This window comes from Echeneis naucrates, chromosome 21 (assembly GCF_900963305.1).
Source record: "Echeneis naucrates chromosome 21, fEcheNa1.1, whole genome shotgun sequence".
Taxonomy (NCBI): Eukaryota; Metazoa; Chordata; class Actinopteri; order Carangiformes; family Echeneidae; genus Echeneis; species Echeneis naucrates.
In genome coordinates, this window is record NC_042531.1 from 6,812,901 (window position 1) to 6,830,892 (window position 17,992).

General features: G+C 41.9%; 1 protein-coding gene across 5 annotated transcripts in view; it reads right to left on the bottom strand.

Annotated features, from left to right (window-relative positions):
• The window catches only part of fgf14 (fibroblast growth factor 14), an 85,108-nt gene that overhangs the window by 11,131 nt on the left and 55,985 nt on the right, over positions 1–17,992 (bottom strand). For 4 of the 5 annotated variants that reach the window (XM_029530457.1, XM_029530460.1, XM_029530458.1 and 1 more), the window contains exons 2-3: positions 13,989–14,099; positions 12,740–12,843 (exon numbers count right to left, since the gene is read on the bottom strand). In XM_029530457.1, coding sequence (XP_029386317.1) covers positions 12,740–12,843; positions 13,989–14,099 — 215 coding nt within the window. The remainder of the gene's footprint in view (positions 1–12,739; positions 12,844–13,988; positions 14,100–17,992) is intronic. The other variant, XM_029530459.1, reaches the window with a different exon arrangement.

Sequence of the window (17,992 nt, forward strand, 5' to 3'; positions counted from 1 at the left end):
TAAATAAATAAAACATTGTAGGACAACCTCTTGAGTGCAACCACCCACGCCAAGATTAGTTGGGTTTCAACTGAATGCATGTGTGTGTTTGTTCACTCTGCTGCTGTAGATCCATAAATTGGGACCAGACTGGTGTGAAGACAGCCAAACTTTTGTTACATTGGTTAGTAATGTCTTGTCAGAAGAGCCGGCAGTCTTCCCTGCGCAACAAGCTGACAAGCATATCTCAGATACAGTATGTCCTCTCTCTCACGCACACACACGCACACACACACACTCTGATTTCTCTGTGTGCACACTCCTTTAAGTCCAAGCTCACATGAAATAAAAAAAAAAACAACAACAACAAACAAACAACGCACAGTGTTCATGCTGGGAGGAAAAAAAAAAAAAGCAAAAGCTGTGTCTGCAGGTACAGCACAGAGCTGTTTCTCCTCTCTGTGTGAGTCTGTCTCTGCTCTGCTTGTGTTGTTTGCACCCTCAGGAACAGTGTCCCAGATTTTTTTTTAAAGAGGAAGTGCATTTGTCTCCTTGTGGATTCACTTGTTGGGGACTCTCTCTCTCTCTCTCTCGTTACTTTACACTTAAACAACATCTTCAGCTGCAGCTCTCAACTGTGAAGATTCATTTACACGACTAAATTACAGCGCGTGCAGAGAGAGCAACTCATCTTCTGTAAACTTATAACAAACTGGAGAACCTAAATCCAGAGTGTGCCAGTGTTGTTTTAAGCATTAGATGCGTTGGTCTTATTAATGATGTGAATAATAATGTTTCACTGCTGATGTTCATGTTGTCGGGTGAGTTTGTAATGAGCAGAAACAGTAAACATGCAGGTGCAGCCCCATTATTGTCAGGAGACACCTGCATGTTTTCTCCTTTCGTATTTTTGTTGGTGAATTTTTGGCTCTTAGCTGACACTTCGCACTGTGTTGGCGGCTCAGCACAGCAGAGGTTGTTCATGCAGATAATACACAGGACAGCACAATTTTGGCATGAAACGGTGCGTGAGCGATGGCTCTTATCACACGTATGAGTGTATGCAAATTTTCATGATTTAATAAATAGCAGGTATGTTTTTTGCTTGGATGGGGGGGTTCAGTGATCCTGGGGCCAAATTTTGACAAGGGCTGCAGAGTATTACATGAAATTTAATTCAGTAGGTAAATAATGCCATAAAATTACGAACTGTGTGGAACGAAAACTCCAATAATATCATTCATAGCTGTTGATAAGATGTATGATGGTCCTTTCCTTTTCAATTCAGCTGTTGTTGCTCAAACATGGCACAGACGATTCTATATAAATTTCTTCCTTACACTGTAACATGAATTTCAGACCAGAGGAGAGAAAGACTGGGGAAATATTTTAAAAATCCAAAAAATAAAAGTGATTCCTTGACACAATAAGGAGAAGGCCATTAAGAAGGCCATCTAGCAATATATATATATATAAAAGTATCTTGTCCACTACTTTAGGTATCCATTAGTTTCCACTTATTTGTGTGCGAGACAATGTATATTGAACAGTATAAGTAGAGAAGGAAGCCAGAACATATTTTCTTTTAAATCAAACTCCATTTGATTTCCATCATATTGTGCAGAAATTGATGGAAAATACGGCTGCCTGTATTTGTAGAAAAAATAAAAAAAAAACAAAAAAAAAACAAAGTCAAATCATGCAGCATGAATTGAGGAATTTCTGCAAAAATGAACAATGTGTGATCTGCAATTACGTATGAATGGCCCTTTAATGCAAAACTCCAAAGGCCATTTATCCTGGATAATGGGGAAAATATATTTCGCCTTATAAACAAGATTATTACGGGTGGCTTCACACAACACATCCTTATGTCCCGATTTAGTGAGCCAAGTTTATACAAACACAAGAACACACAGTTTACAAGCAAACATATAAACTGAGCCCAACAGATCACCGCTGTCTGTGTTTGTGAGACACATCAGAAGTAGTCACAGATGGCGAAATTCTGAAATGGGAACAATGAGGAAGCATTTATTAGCAGAGGTTGTAGTAGATATAACCATTACTGAAGGCATTAGCAACTGTTAACCAAATTACATCCCTCAGTTACTACAGCTGACTGTGCAATGACAGATGGACTATCGCTAGCTGTTGGAGCATCAGGGTAGTGAACCTGTACACCTTAACAGCCACATCTAAAGCTGACAATGTCCTCAAACTGCTTGGCCTAATATAAAAATGGATGGAGGACTGAGAGATATGGTTACTGCTTTCTCTTTGAAACCTCACTGACAAGTCGCCAGAGCGTTCAGCCTGAGCCATGTGTGCATGAGCGGAGAGAGGCAGAGGATTGCCGGACAGTTGATCTGAGGTTCAAATGTGGCGTGGCAACATCTGGAAGGCTAAGTGATTCAACCAGTCAGCCAGGAAGCAGCTGAAACCAACTGGCTTGTCTATCAGCTGCTCAACCACGAGCCAAGCCCTGCCAACGAGCAGCCAGCGAGTTGGCTTTTTCTAAAGCTAATGCAAACTAAAAGTGCAAAGATTCTGATTAAAGACGGTACAAAAAAAAAAAAAAATATTGGGGACTGTGTGGGGCGGGATACATTTTAGTTAAGGAAAACTAAATCTAACAGTCTGAAGAAAGATCAGGTCCTTACAGAGGATGTCAGTTTTTCGTTCCTTTCCTACGGCTTTCTTCAGGAGGCGTTTTGTGAAAAACCTTTGATGCAGATCTATCATTCAAAATGTAATTATCTTTCACTGCTGCATTATTGCCAGAATCCAACTGTTCCAAAGCAAGGTTAGAATTTTATCGCTCAGAGACGACAGCCTATCGACGAAGCTCAAGTAAATGGAGCTGTGGCACATACTTGAACTCCAGTTCGGGGGTTAAGAATTGATGTTTTAGTGCTCCTACAAAAACATAGCTCTGCTCCGCCATGCCTGACAAACCCCATATTTTTCTATATTCCTTTGCATGGCGAGAAATCTCAACAGACAGGTGAACTTGTTATAGCGGCCCCTTTGACAAAACCTTCAGGAGAAAATGTTTTCATGCAGCAGCCCATTTCTTTGGAATATACTTCATCTCACTTATGAAAGTTGGTTCACTTTTCGACATCCTGGATTGCTACCACAGCGTATAAGCAGTCGCCTTCACAGGTAAGACTATGATGATGGTCCAATTGGGTGGCGGGAGTTGAAGACTGACCACAGCAACACAATCCCAGATAGCCTGAGATGTTTTGTTGGCACCTACACTAAATAATCTTGTGCTGAAAGATGAAACTTCTGCAGAAAGTCTACAACAAGCATTCAACCACTTAGGTCCAGTCCAGGCACAGGGTTCGCAGCAGGTTTCTCAAGGCTCGAGTCCCCCCCAGATCTGCGTTCTTGCCTCCCTGGTGGTGCTCTTTAAACAACCCAAAGCAGAGAGCAAATAAAGGTTTTTCTTAAGACTGCTCTTTGGTGTGGAGACGTGTCGTTACATGGAGGCACAGACCCCGGACATCTATTAAGTCAAATCAAATCAGATTGATTTGTATCGCGCCAAATCATAAAAGTTACATCAAGGCACTTTACATATAGAGCAGGTCTAAACCAAACTCTTTATAAAATGATTTAAAGAGACCCAACAGATCCCCTGATAAGCAAACTTCCTTTAAAAGGCAGAAACCTCGGGCAGAACCAGGCTCAGGGGGGGCATTTGCCTCGACCGGTTGTCCAATCCAGATCCAATCCAAGAGTTTCATGCCACATTATTTGGCAGCACTCATATTCTCATATCCTGAATTTGAGTCCTCAGCAGGACAGGCTGTATTTTATATGAGGGACAACAGCGTGCGATGGATTTGAAAGTGCACATATCTGACTGCTGCCCTGCTTGTCCCAGACACACGCCAGCTTCCTGTCCCCAGATGCGTGTGCATGTTTTCTGATTTTAATAGCTGTCCAGCAGAATAATGTGCATGGGTGATCACACAATAACTTCCTCTGACACGCTGGTCTCTGCAGTGAAGCTGTTGCTGAAGGACCATACGGATATATATACATTCTAATAAATATACTGAATTAGTTTTAATAAATTATCAGTTTGTAAGAGCTACAACTCCAATTAGTGGCGAATCATGTGACTCTTCCTATGAGTGCCTGCAAGGAGACAGCCGTCGAAACATGACGGGAAAGAACACTTGAACGGGCACACCTGTTCTGTTTGAGAAGAAAAGAAGCACACTGCCAACAAGCCAAAGATGTTTGTCTGCACACAGAATCTGAATTTGTGGTGCTCCAGTGCTGGCTGTTGTCCTCACAGACTCACACAGACACAGCAGAGAGAGGCTCAGCTTAGATTTAAGACAATGAATTTCATGATTTACAACTCCTCTGAAAGAGCACCCACAGTATTGATTTTTACAACTCCAAAGGTGAAGCGTTATAAAATGTTACTTTCATTTCATGGGTGGAAGTGAAAGCGACAGAAGGATTATGGAGGAGAAGAGTAGACTGGAGCTGTTACAGTTACAGGGAGGCTCAACACGGCTGACGGCTTTTCTGTCGCAGCAAAACATACACACACAAACACCACCCCCACAGGCTGATCAGGCTACTGAGGACAAGACTTGAAACAGCAACCCCACAGGCATAACACAAGAGACCCCCTGCGGTTAAAACTATGGTGAAAATGCCATAAGCCGAAAGAATACATTTAATGAAATCGCTCTGTGTGTCTTACACACATTATTTTAGCTGTTAACACGGAAAAATTTTAATGACCATTATCATTAAGGTATCTGATCTCCATTAAAAAAAAATTCCTAGAGGGAATTTAGTTATTTTCCGACCAAATTTAATGTTCCCACACATCTACAAGTGTTGGTATTTCCCTTTGCAAAAAGAAACTCTTCCCTTTGTGGCCAAGAATATACAACTACAACAATGTCAGTGATAGTGATCAAAAAACAAGGAGAATGTGCAAATGAGGTACTGAATATGCTGTGTTGTATTTTTTACTGACCTCGACGTGGCATTTCTTCATCTTATAATTGATTTTATTTTCTTTTAAATTTCACTATTTGCATATTATTAAAAAGGAAGTAAAAATTATGCTTATTGCAGCAAGTGTGGTCCTTCTGATGCTACGTGGCTCAACAGGTCATCTGAATGGTTGGAGTACATACACGCCTAAACTGTCATAACAAATCTGCAGTAACGCAACTAGCCAGGAAGACTGCGAAGCGCACAGTGAGTGCATGAGTGGAAGAGCGTCCTGTTGCTGTTTGGATGCCGAGTTCTTCAGGACTACTTGTTGCTTTGTGAGCCCTCATCCCCTCGCCACTCATTTGCACATTACGCTGCTCTTGAGGCAATAGCACAAGTATGCCATTTGTATTTGCGTGGTGCTTGACATTTACACACTAGGAAAGCAATTAGGCCACAACTCAGGCCGTTAATACAGTGAACGGGCGAGACGTACTCTCACAGCTACTGCACTGTGTATTCATGGAGAGATGACAGTGATCCCATCTGCATTTCTAAATATTAAAATATCCTCTGTGGCTTTCACAAAGGGACGAAGATGAGTTTGTCCCAGTTTACTGTGCCTACTCTTCTTCTGTTTGTCCTTTACTCTGCGTCTCAGTGGTGTCAATACACACACACACTAATAAAAGCATGTTCCATAAAAATGTGTTTGTTTATCACTTGTGGCCTGAATCTAAGTGGTACAAAGGCCCATTCTACACACTCATGTTTTTTCCAAGCAGTTTCAAAGAAAATAGAGACAAGTGCAGTGGAAACAAAGGTATTCGTTGAGCTTGGTGTGAATAAATGTTTGTTTGCTGAAGCCATAAAAAAAAAAACAACAACAACAACAACAACATATAACTGAATCAGTAAATACATTCTTCTTAAAACTTTTAACCTACCTAAGAGGTGATTGTCTGCAATTTTCTGAAGTGTTAAAGTGTCAGAAACCCAATCAAACAAAAATACAAAGGGCAGTGCTCGCTGACTGACAGTGGCACAAGGTACCATCAAGAAGATGACTCTTCCCAGCGTTTCTCCACATTATCACAAAAAACAAACATGAGCTTGGCTTTTTTTTTTTTCCTCCCCAGAAGATGGGTAATTAAATAAAAATCCACTTTAAATCTTCACAGCTTTGGGACAGTCAGTGTTTACTTGAACATCTATATTTCATAAATGTGAACAAATAAATCTCCATGTGTCTTTTAAATAAATGTGTAGCTGTGTAAAAGTCGGAGACAAGTCCGTGTTCAGGCGTGGAAATTTTAACATTTTGATGACTTTGCTATTAATTAATCCCTGATTAAAGCCACTATTTTCAAGTACTCAAATACACACTCATGTGAGGTAATAAAATGAGATTACTTTTGGTACATTTAATTAAAATGCAAATTAGCATGATTTTGAAAATTTTGCTCTGTATCTGCCAGTTCCTGCTCTTGTTGTTGGAAGCAGGAAGCCGGCGAAGGTCGGTAAAAAGTCTATATGTGGGCAACCACACAGCTTCTGAATAGATCAGGGCCTCCGTCTTGTAAACGGTCATACCTAAAGATTATCCATGAAAGGTAATCACAGAGAGGAGATCAGATCAATATCATTTCCACTGGTCTTTCAGCTGTAGCCACGTAGGAAAGAAATAATGTGAAATTAAAGCATTCATTTTCCAGGACTTCGAAAAGGCTGTCGGGTGTTGTTGGATGTTGCATTTTGTATTGCTCCAAATGCTGCGTGCTTTTAGCAGAAGGAGCGTCAAATAAATGGGAGCAAGCAGCAGTTGTCTGCACGCTACACTGATTATATTGACCACAGCAGGGCTTTCCCTGCCAAACACACCTCAGAGTTCCCTCTCCCCCTTTTCTCTTTGAATTCCTCTTCTGCCCACCGGTCCAGGCAGGATTCATTTTCTTTCTAGTCTCCTGCATTCTCATTATCTGTGAGCGGCACATTATTTATGGCCATCTCTGCAGCATCCTTGCCATGCCGACTAACCACTGTCTGTGTGTTTTTGGCCTCTCCAATTTAATAGAGATGTAAGGATTATCCCAGACGGATGAGGGGGATTCAGTACAAGCTGTAGCTGACGGATCGATAGCTGGCCGATGGCCAGGGTGGAAAGTCAACCCACTCTGGGAGGTGAAATACAGCAGGATCATACTTGTATAAAGACACAGATAAACAACTCTAGGAGATGCTGAAAAGGGACTTTTGGGATGTGCACAGATGCTTGTGCAGGTTTTCCGAGCAACTAGCATTTTCAGTATTGAGCAAGTACAGTCTTTGACACTACAGCACTGGCTGGAGGAGGGAAGCACACTGTGCAGTGCCGGGGGGGGCAACCACCAAAGTAAAGGATTGAAACTAAAGCAAAGAATCTAAGTTCAAAATGTCATTGATAAAAAGACATGTATGACAGCTCTTATCTACACAGTTACTTTATCTAGATATTATTAATTAACCAGACGACCAGAAGTGGAGATCAGCAAAACTCTTTCAGCGACAGATACGTAGGTGAACTGATGATTTTATTTATTTTTGTTTATGGAGTTAAGCACGGAGGACACGCTGCCCTTTGGGGAAGACCTTAAAAACCTGAGCAGCAGTGAAAGCTCGACTAAGACAATTAATCTTACTTATATCCACTTCTGGCTGATATAAGTAATATTATTATGGTCAGCTGATAGTGAGGCGTGAATGAAGCAGCTGACGGTAATCAGCTATTCCAGCAGCACTCTGCCTGAAACGGTCCGTAGAAAAATCAAGACTGCTGAGGACGACCTTTCAGGATGTTAACTGACATCCATTCACAACACGAGCATGTGATAAAGGAGCAACAGGATTCACCGTAAAATCATCTCAGTTGAATTTAAAGGCTTCGGGCCATAGTACATGTCGACTACACAACTTGACAAATTTGCCATGATGATTTGTTGAGGCTTTCTTGAGCCATCATTTATTCCCTGACATTTGTCCCAGCACCTTCAGTCCCTGTTCCCCTTTGTCTGCACATCATAAATCCACAATGTGCATCATGCAAACCAGTGATTCAGAAAACAGCTGCACTTGCCAAGTCTTAATTGCTTTAACCAAACAGAAGAGTAAGAGAGTGATTGAGGAACAGGGGCCAATGTGACATTAATAGACAATATAAGCTGTTGACCTGGAAAGAGATAGAGTACAAATCAGCTGTGGTGTGGATTTATGAGTTATTGTTCAGAGAGACATCGCTCCCACAGGTGAAGGCAGCAAAGCTGGCTCGTCTTTTCCACTGGAGTTACAGCAACATACATCAAACTGAGCTGACAGGATCCTACAAAGAGAGCTCATTGCTAAAAAGCGATACAAAGCCAAAGAGCGTTCTCTGACCTGTAAGACTGTACAAGAAGCCAAGAGTGTACGTCCATTAGAGAGCCATTATCAACAACAGTGATATTAAATGGCTGAACGACTGGTCAGTTATTCTTAGCTCCTGTTGGCCTTGGCCAACAGCTCACCAGTTCGGCTTTGACGCCTACGTCCGACCTTGTTGTTCATTAATGCATGAAGCAGCTCTCCCTCCAGCTCTAGTGTGCCCCACCCTTCCTGACACTGACACTGCATTAAAGACAGAACAGAGAAACACTCTGGAAATAATGAGACTCCCTCCACCTCAGCTCTGAGCTCGACACTCCTCTGGAGGGAGACTCATCTGAGTAATTACTACAGGTACCAGAAGTCTGCACGCATATGAAAAATATTACGGTCAGCTTGTGTCGCTGCTATTCTCCTCATAGATCACAAAGTGTTTCTCTCGATGTGCATCTGCAGATTTGTTCAAGTGGTTAACAATACAACTGGGAAAATTTCAGGCTAGTTTATGACAAATAACGTCGAGGTATGCTTTATACAGCTTTGACTCCATATGCCCATTTTTATTCTTCCATGAAACAACAATAAAACTGTGACAGACCATTTTCATTCATGGCCAGTTTGCAACTCGGCAGCTATAAAACATATGTTGGGATGTGAATTTGTGTGGTCTTAAAGTTTAACCAAAGTTGAACCAAAATGTGATTTGTTTTGCGATGACTGAAATATATTTTTTTTCCTTTTAATTTATGCAGCCCCAAGCCTTTCACCATTGTTAAAAATAAAAAAATCCAATGGATCAATGGATAATATCATCCAGAGACAGGCTACGGTCAATTAATTGATTGGTCGATGATAATGTTTGTGATGATTTGATGGTTTTCCTTTACTGTGCATAATGTTAAGTATCTGGCAATGTAACCTTGGACCTTTTGAATGTAAAACCAGCGTCTTTGTTATTTTGATATTGACATTTTATGGACAAAATAAATAAATGGATTGAGAGAATAATGAGCAGATTAATCAATGATAACAACAATCTTCAGTTGCAGTCGTAGTAGATAAACTGCTATGTGCACACATCTAAAAACAATCCTTTTTTAAAATGTCCTGGTATTCAGTAATCTCATACTAAACGGTAATTTTAATATCAGGGGGAACTGAACTCACCAGTGAAACCCCACAAGTCCGAGGGACCAAAGAGCATCGAGGGTGTCCCTAAGAACATTTGAGAAAACTGGGCTAGACTAATAAGAACGTTGGAAGGGAAAATATCAAACAGTCCAACCACTGGCGTCTTAGCGTCCTGTCTATTCTTCCCCACATATTTTGGCCCGGTAATTTCATTTTAATACTGACGCAGACTGAAGGAGGCTTCACGTCGAGCTCCTTTGCGTTTCCGTGCATCCTGAATTGAGCATAACAGGAAACAGATGCCCTCAGTCTTCTTCATACCACTGATGATTCGGCCTCTAACAAGTGAAGCTAAAGCCACTGCAATGCTCCAGATTGGTCCTCTCAAGGATTTCATTTCTAAAAAAGGGCCACTCAAGTGACGTGGCAAGTCGATTTGACAATCATGAAAGGTAGAACTAACAAGTGCAGGCTCCTGATAAAGAGATGCCAGAGAAGTGAGGGAATGGGGAACAAGTTCAAAAGAAAACCAGCCAAGCATGAAATGTCCAACCTTTTCCACTTGAGAAGTGGCAGCTGACTATATAAGAGGCACTGAAAAACAACAAGATCAGCGCACGAGCGTTGCACTCTCTGGCATCATGTGCAGCAAAATTATACAATTGAACACTTCCTTGTTTGCTTTTAAGGAATTTCATATTATCATCACTCGAGAATCTTCGAGTTTGGCGTTTGAAATAGCCTTATCTTTGAGGAAGAAGTTCTATCGCAGTTATCTGGAGAGTTGTATCATAAGTTGTGCTTCCTCGACAAATTGGGAGAAATCCTTCTTTCTTAGAACATTTCAGAAGAAGCGCCTGATCCCAGGACCAGCCTGGAGGAGAAATTAGCTGGGAGTTTATTGGCTCAGATACAAAAGGGGCAGATTGAAAAGGGGCGAGATGATTGAACTCTCTTTTATTCCATGGTGTGTCCTTTGTGCCAGGCTGCACAGTCACTTTGATGCTATCTCTGTCATTTGAGCTGCATGCTGCGCCTTGGGTGCCTCACACAAAAGAATATGATGCACTACCCGAGGCCTTGAATAGGCTTTCTGTCTATTTTCTGAAAGAGTGGGACTCTCCTTTGATTCACCTCATCTGTTAAAAAAATTGAGTGTCACTCATTATTAACGTACGCCATCGCAGTAAAAGCCTCCGTGATGTATTTAATATTGTGAAAGGACACAACTGACCGAGTAAATTCTGATTAATAAGAATGAGCTGGCTACAGGAACACAACAAAATGTTGAAAAAGAATAATTTATCCAGAAGAAAAAAATCTGATTGTTTTATTTTTCTCCACAGAATTTCCCAGCATCAATTTAACCTTCAAAATAAAGTGCGAATATATGAGCACGCTATAATCACATACCCGTAATGAGTAAAAAAAAAAAAAGGTCGGCTGTCATGTCCTAACTTGTGAAGGAACAGAGCGATAATGGAAGGTGTGTTTGTACCTTAGATACGCAGAGAACAAAAGAGGCAGGAGAAGATGGAGAACGTCTTATAAGGATGCCATTATCGGAATAATTCACACACTAAAGAGCAAAAACAGACCATTGAGTGGGTGGCTGGGTAGTTGAGGTCTGATCAAAACCTCCATTAGCACAGAAATATGGAGCAGGCCTGCTGTGTGAAGAGAGGAGCAAGGCAAACTGCTGAAAGAACACAGTGCTCCGACAAGGCTCAGCGACAACCCACGGCACAGCGCTTCTTCATGGACTAAACAGAGAGAGATAAAAGTTGATGATAAAGGACGGACGTAACGTCATCTGAATCCCCGATTGGCAGCATCTACCAGCTGTAGGGCGAGTCTGACAATCAACACTTCCCCGCAGGTTTTCACAGAAGTGTTCAGGAGCTGACTGCACAGACGCCAAATCACTGGTGATGAACTCGCAGGTGTCAAAAACACCAGACAATCACTGCCTGCTTTTTTTTTTTTTTTTGCCCCAGACACAGAGGTCACCCGATGCAAAAGAGAGTGAAATGTTTTTAATGGATGAGCATGAGTTCAATTACTAAATAAAAAGCTTGTGCAGACTACAGTGTGTGTGAAGGTTAACTGCCTTTGAAAAGCATCTGAATATTCTGAAGTGCTACACTTTCACAATAGTATGTGTGTCTGCAATCAACCATTTGTATAATTGTGTCTTCTGGTGTGTGTGTGTGTGTGTGTGTGTGTGTGTGTGTTATGCAGAATATCGTTCAAATAGAATATATAAATTCATAATCCCCCACAATGCAATTCCTTAACACAATCCATAGGATTCTAGGTCAATCCTCCTCAACTGAATTCAATTGCATGGCTTAAGTCAGGCAGTGATTAAGTGGGAGACAATTCCACGGGAACATTGGTGCACCGTACAGTAAGAGAAGCGGGTCCTCTAAACCTCTGAGGTCATGAATGAGGAATACAATGGCAATTCCTGCTCCGCTCTCTGAGAAGTAGGAACATGCGGCCGGCTGAGGGAAGAGGAGACAGTGATTCTGATGGATACTCCTGTCTGAGAGGGGAGCGCTACTCCCCAGTGTTCTTCCCGCTGATTGATATGAATGAATGGGAGAGGACAGAGAGTGGAGGAGGAGTGAGACTGGAGGCGCTATCTGCTCAGAGGGAGGTCTTATGGCCTGTTGGTAGTCTGGCCTGCAGAAGCCTACAGGAGTTTATTTTGAAGAGCGGTGGTCAATAAAAGCGGCTGACTACACACTGTAGTCAGAACAAATGGCTTCAAATCTTTTGATGTCCAAATAAGAAAAAAAAGCTCTGGGTTTCTACTTCAAGCTCCAGTTTTTTTATTCTGATAAAACACTGTCATCACATCACACCATGCTCATACTAACAGCACATATCTCATTCATTTTTACTGACTAACACACCAAATGATTGATAGCTTGTAAGATCTGAGTCTGTATGGGAGAGAGATAAATGTGTGTTCTGTCTGAATCATATAAAGTGTGTGTTGTTTTTGTTGCTCTTCTTTTATAAAATGAAAACATTTAACCTGAACAATAGAAATCTATACGCAGGAATTTGCACTTAATGGGATCTCTTGAATGCTATTACCCTGTTGTGAAGTCAATTATCCCAGACATGTTCAAGGATAGTGGCTTGCTTGTCATAAAAACTGATCAGTATTTGTGTTAACCTGCTCCTGAATCCCTGCACATCTGTATCTGACATTTTTATAGTAGAATAGAGTTCTTACTGATGTGTACAGATGGCCTTCCCCGTTCATGGCGATGTATAAACCTGTCTTCACGGACTGAATGGCGACAACTCTGAGGCCCACAGGAATAAGGTTGAACAAAGCTGAAACAAACGACAGGCAAAGAAACACACACATGCATAAAAATATTCCCAAACATTATTACCACAGACAGACCGAGCCATTAAGTGAACATTCAATGCATTGGGAAAAAAAAACTCACATGTAATTCATCATCCAAGCGCAAGCTGCCTATCATTAACGCTTCACAAAGCATAGATAATACAATTGCAAGCTGTTGCATTTAGGTAATCTCTGAAGATGAATTGCAGCATGGCTGGTGAACGTGACAAGCCTAGCATAGCCTGGGCCACCTAGAGCTACCAGAGAGGTGGCTGTAATTGGGGCCACCACTGGTGCATGGCAGATTTAAAAGCTCTTTTGTTGTCATAGCAGACTGCTTGGGCCTGGTAGCTAATGGCTATTGCTTAACATGGGTGGGAAACAACACAAATGGCCTGGCTTTGACATTAAATGAGTGTCGGTATGGAGGTTACATAATGGCCTGTGATGACCCTGTAAGTACTCTGAACTGGCAGGTTTGCAGTCTGGGGGAAGGCAAATAGGGATACTTTGCGGCCTCTAGACAATTTAAAGCATATCAATTTGAATAAAGGGAAATCCGTGCTAACACTTGATTTGTCCTCTGATGCTATGATACATCCTTTGTGCATACTATCAGTTATCCCACAGTTTCAATAAGATTTGACATGTGCCACATCCTCTCCTTGCTGACAGGAGCTAAGTGACACAACATGGAGTGTCAGTCTAGTGTTAGCACCAAGCACAGGAATCAAATTAACCACCTAGCCTGAAGCACTAGAGGAGCAGTGGCAAAGCAAGCTAATAATACCTTCTTCACCCTGTTAGCCCTACTGTTTCCTGGTCCACTTTCCCCCTCAGTCAGGAGGACAAGTCTGTGTGATCCTATAACACGACAGAACTCAAGAAGGCATTTTTCGCTCTGAACTGTGAAAAATCAGGGGAACTATAAACGTTAAGCTGACTATAGAGTCCAGGTTCAGTTCCTGCACCCGATGAATCAATCTAGACTAAGAGAGAAAGGTTTCACGGGATGTTGTGTATGTGTGGGAAAAGAAAACCTCTGTTGAAACCATATGTTTTAGTTTTTGAATTCTTACAGTTTGAAATTGTTGAGTTGCATTATTCACACTCTCGAGGTACTCACAGGAATTACTGCTGTCATCCTTGGTCCCATCAAGAGAGCCATCGGGATTCATTTGCAAGTAGTATCCCTGCCTGCAATATAACCTGGTCACTATACCCTTGAGCTGGGGATCTGCAGGAGAGAAAGACAGAGAGAACAGGAGGGTGCATTAGCAATTATCAAAATGATATAAAGCTTGTAATGAGGACTGCTGCAGCAAGGATCGAGAAATGAACTATATGCTTAAATGGAGCAAATACATTATGAAGTAATGTACCACGTGCTTGAACTTCACGAAACGCTGTGCTCAACTATTTTACTCCCTGATTTCTGATTTCTGTGTACGTTCACAGGCAAATCCCACAGCCAACTTTCTGGTCACATAAGCCCTGCCATGCTCTGAGATAGGACATCCAATTATAGCCAGCAGAATTAATCTGCAGTTGCCTGACTCCCATAATGAACCCAACAGCACCCTCTCTGGGTTCTGAGCGCGCAGGATGTGAGTGTCTGTGCTCTGCGCTGCCCGGCTGACCCAACGAGGGAATGAGCCACATAGCTACTGTAAATAAATCACTACTGCCGTTAAACTGCTCCAAAGCCGACGAGAGCCAAACCGCTCAAGTCGCAGTTTAATTGGCGTTTTGTGACGTTTTCTAACAGCAGGAAAAAGAGCGAAGGTGAAAATGTAAAAAAAGAGTAAAAAGAGCTGGAAACTGAAAAGGATACATTTTAATAAGTCTGCCTGTGATTGCACATTGTGATGTCTCTGAAAAAAAAAAATACTGCTTGTGCTTCAGCCACGCAGTAATATTTCCTCATTTGGGTGTGTGTGTGTGTGTGTGTGTGTGTGTCTGTGTGTCTGAGCATGAGCATGGACAACCACTGAGGTCATATACCATCAACATAAGTCTTATTGTGGAGACAGCTTTCACACCAGATTTCCTCCTAAGAAAGCCCTGGGGAGATGAACAATCAACTTCACCTGAGCCTAAACCATGCAACCGTGTGTGTGTGTGTGTGTGTGTGTGTGTGTGCGCAAGAGAGGAAGAGGAAAAAGAGAGAGCGCACAAACACAGAAGAGAATTCAAGAGGTCTTTCTGAGGGCAGGGGGAGGTTTTTTTTTTTTTTTTCTCTGTGTACTGCTCAAGGCGGTCTCTTCTGAAACGGCTCTGTCGGGTGATGGCACAGAGACCTTTCCACTGCTCGCCTGAGAAAGAGGAAAAGAGAAAGAAGAAGAAGAAAGAAAAAAAAAAGCCTCTCTCCAGGTGTATTTGAACAATACAGCCATAACGTCATCCAGCAGTGCTGCTTTCTTGTCTCACCAGAACAATGAAAAGGTGGCTGAAGAAGAATGTGACTGTCGAAGTGCCTCAGCTGCGCCGTGAGCAGGCTGACAGGGGAGTGACAGTATCTCCCTGCTTTACAATAATACTCAGCACAGTCAGAACTATTGAAGGCACTCAGCCATGGACAGATGTCACCGGGCAGACATCATCCTTTCCCTGTTTGCTGGGTTTCATGTCTGAAGGGTTACTGAGGATTGCCTTCCAACACAGAAGTGGGTTCTTTACTGTGCAAACAGGGCAAAGATCCTGTTAGTGTGCTCAGTCCTTTACCCAAATACAGGCACACACTAAGTTCAGTTAATGAAGCTGTGACTCCGCTTTCTTTTTTTACACATGAACACCTGTAAAAGCACGAAAAAACATCATGACAAAAAGGTCCCATGGAATTTCACGATTTTGACCTGTGTTTCCTCATTTTTGACTTGCAATGATGATTTTCTTTTTAAATAAAGCCATCACCATCATTATTGATTTAATACTGAAAACATGTTTCCATAGTTTAGTCTATAAAATGAAATGTTCATGAATTTCTTCAAATATCTTGCCTTGGCCAAATACAAGTCCAAAACCCAAAGTAAAATTGGTAGAAAAGGGAGAAATATGAGTGAATTTTGCACGAGGAAAGCTTGAACCAAAAAACTTTTGGCATTTTGTTTTTGATGAATGACTTGTTGGCAATTCAGTCAGTTTGTGATTCTTAAATTGTGGAATAATTTCTATCAGTTGACTGATTGATTGTTTCAGCCCCTTTGTTCTTTATACATTAAAAACTTAATCCATGTTGCAGCGTAGTCACAGCTCAGACACAAAACTTATTTTAGTGTATCACTCTAAACCTCCCTCCTTTCATTTTCACTCCGTCTTTCAGTTACTGCTTCTGTAAACAGCAGTGGGCTATCACAATGGACGAGGCTTAAGTCGATCATTACTGAGGCTTTCACACACAAACAGAAGAATCCAGCAATCAGGCACCAAAGAGTCAACAATACACCCAGACTCACTGCAGTGTGACCACGGGTGAGTGCTGAGTGTTGGGAAAGTAGGGACACACACTCGTGCACATGTACACAGGATTCCCAACACATTTTCATATGGATTCTTAATAAACGCACAATTCCCCTGAGCACATATTCTTGTGGGGACACACAGAGTCAGCTTACCTGTGATCAATTAAGGACTTTGATCAGCAGTATTTACACAACCTGGTGGAGTGGCATTGATTTTAAAGGCAGATCAGTGGGAGGCATTCTGTAATAATTAAAACCAGAAAACTGGTTACTGGCTAGCCGAATGCTCCGTCTTTGTGTATATGTGCGCATGCACAAGTGAACTTGCCTGCTTCGTCGTGCTATAAATCATCTGGGCCGAGCCAGCGAGGTACATCTCACACATACGTGTGGATTTCCCCTCCAGTTAGGAGCTTCAGCATCTCTGAGCTGCAGCCAGAGTTAGATGAGAATGTGAAGAATTTTAGCTCATTTATCAAAACTGAATGAAATGAACATGAAAAAATGTGTGAAGCTCCTCTTTATAATTCATGATAGTTGATGTATAATACTGTTGTGAGGGGTGTCTGAAATTCAGGCACATCCTTAAATACCAGGGGCATTATTTATGACTGACAGACATCAGACATTCATGAATGTTAGTGCATACATTACTATGACATGATGGGTTTTGTAATTCTTACAAAGTGGGCAACTCATGCTGAAGGTCAAATTTACTGAGGGCCAGCTGATAAAAGCTCAAATACTTTCATTCTTCTCCTTACTGACCTATAATCGTTTGAGATGCATAATTTACAAAATATCAAGCAAGTGAGGAAATATACAAAATCTGAATGACAAGCAGAGAAATATGATGAGCAAGAGCAGAGAGAAAGCGCAGAGGGATTTAGGGGAAAGGCTCTGTTTTTAGAATGACACAGCATTTTCAGTTCAGCCAGACAGAGCCTGATACGGTGCATGCACGCTTTAAAATCCAGAACTGCTTTGAAACGGTCTCTGTGGGATCCCCGAAGTTGAGTGGGTCTTTGACTCATCGTTCTTTTCTCACTCTTTGCCAGCCTGAATATTCTCCTTCAATACACAGTGAAACAGGGGCACTGCTTATCACCGAGCATTACCCAACCTCCACTGCGGTTGGACTTTCCCATTCGCACTGGTTTTCCTTTTTTTTTTTTTTTTTTTTTTGTTTAACAACAGATGCACTGTATGTTCCTACATGTCACTTCTTTGTTTCTAGGGAAACGGAGCCGAGGTTTGGCAGCAGCAGGGGGTTTCCTTGGAAAACAACAAGCACCAGAAGCGCAAGATCTCAAATCGTGTTGCTCTGCTACAGAAGTCCTCATATAAAATTATCTGTCACCCAAAGTTTGTGATTTCTCTCGTCTTCTTTTTAAGCGGCCCTAAAACTCACTCATTCCATACCTGTCTTATTATCTGCGGTGCCACTCCTCTCTCTGTCTGCACCTTGGTATGTGCAAGGCAATCAGAGGACACACAATAACTCACACACACACACACAGGTACAGCTGCAGCAGCACTTGTAGACTCCTGTCAGCCCTGCCCTACTTGACCCACTTTGGATGTTTATGGAATAGGAAAAGGGCTTTTCCAGCCTGAAACAGAGAAGCCCCCCCTGTGTTGGTTCTGTTGCCATGGAAGAGCAGATCAA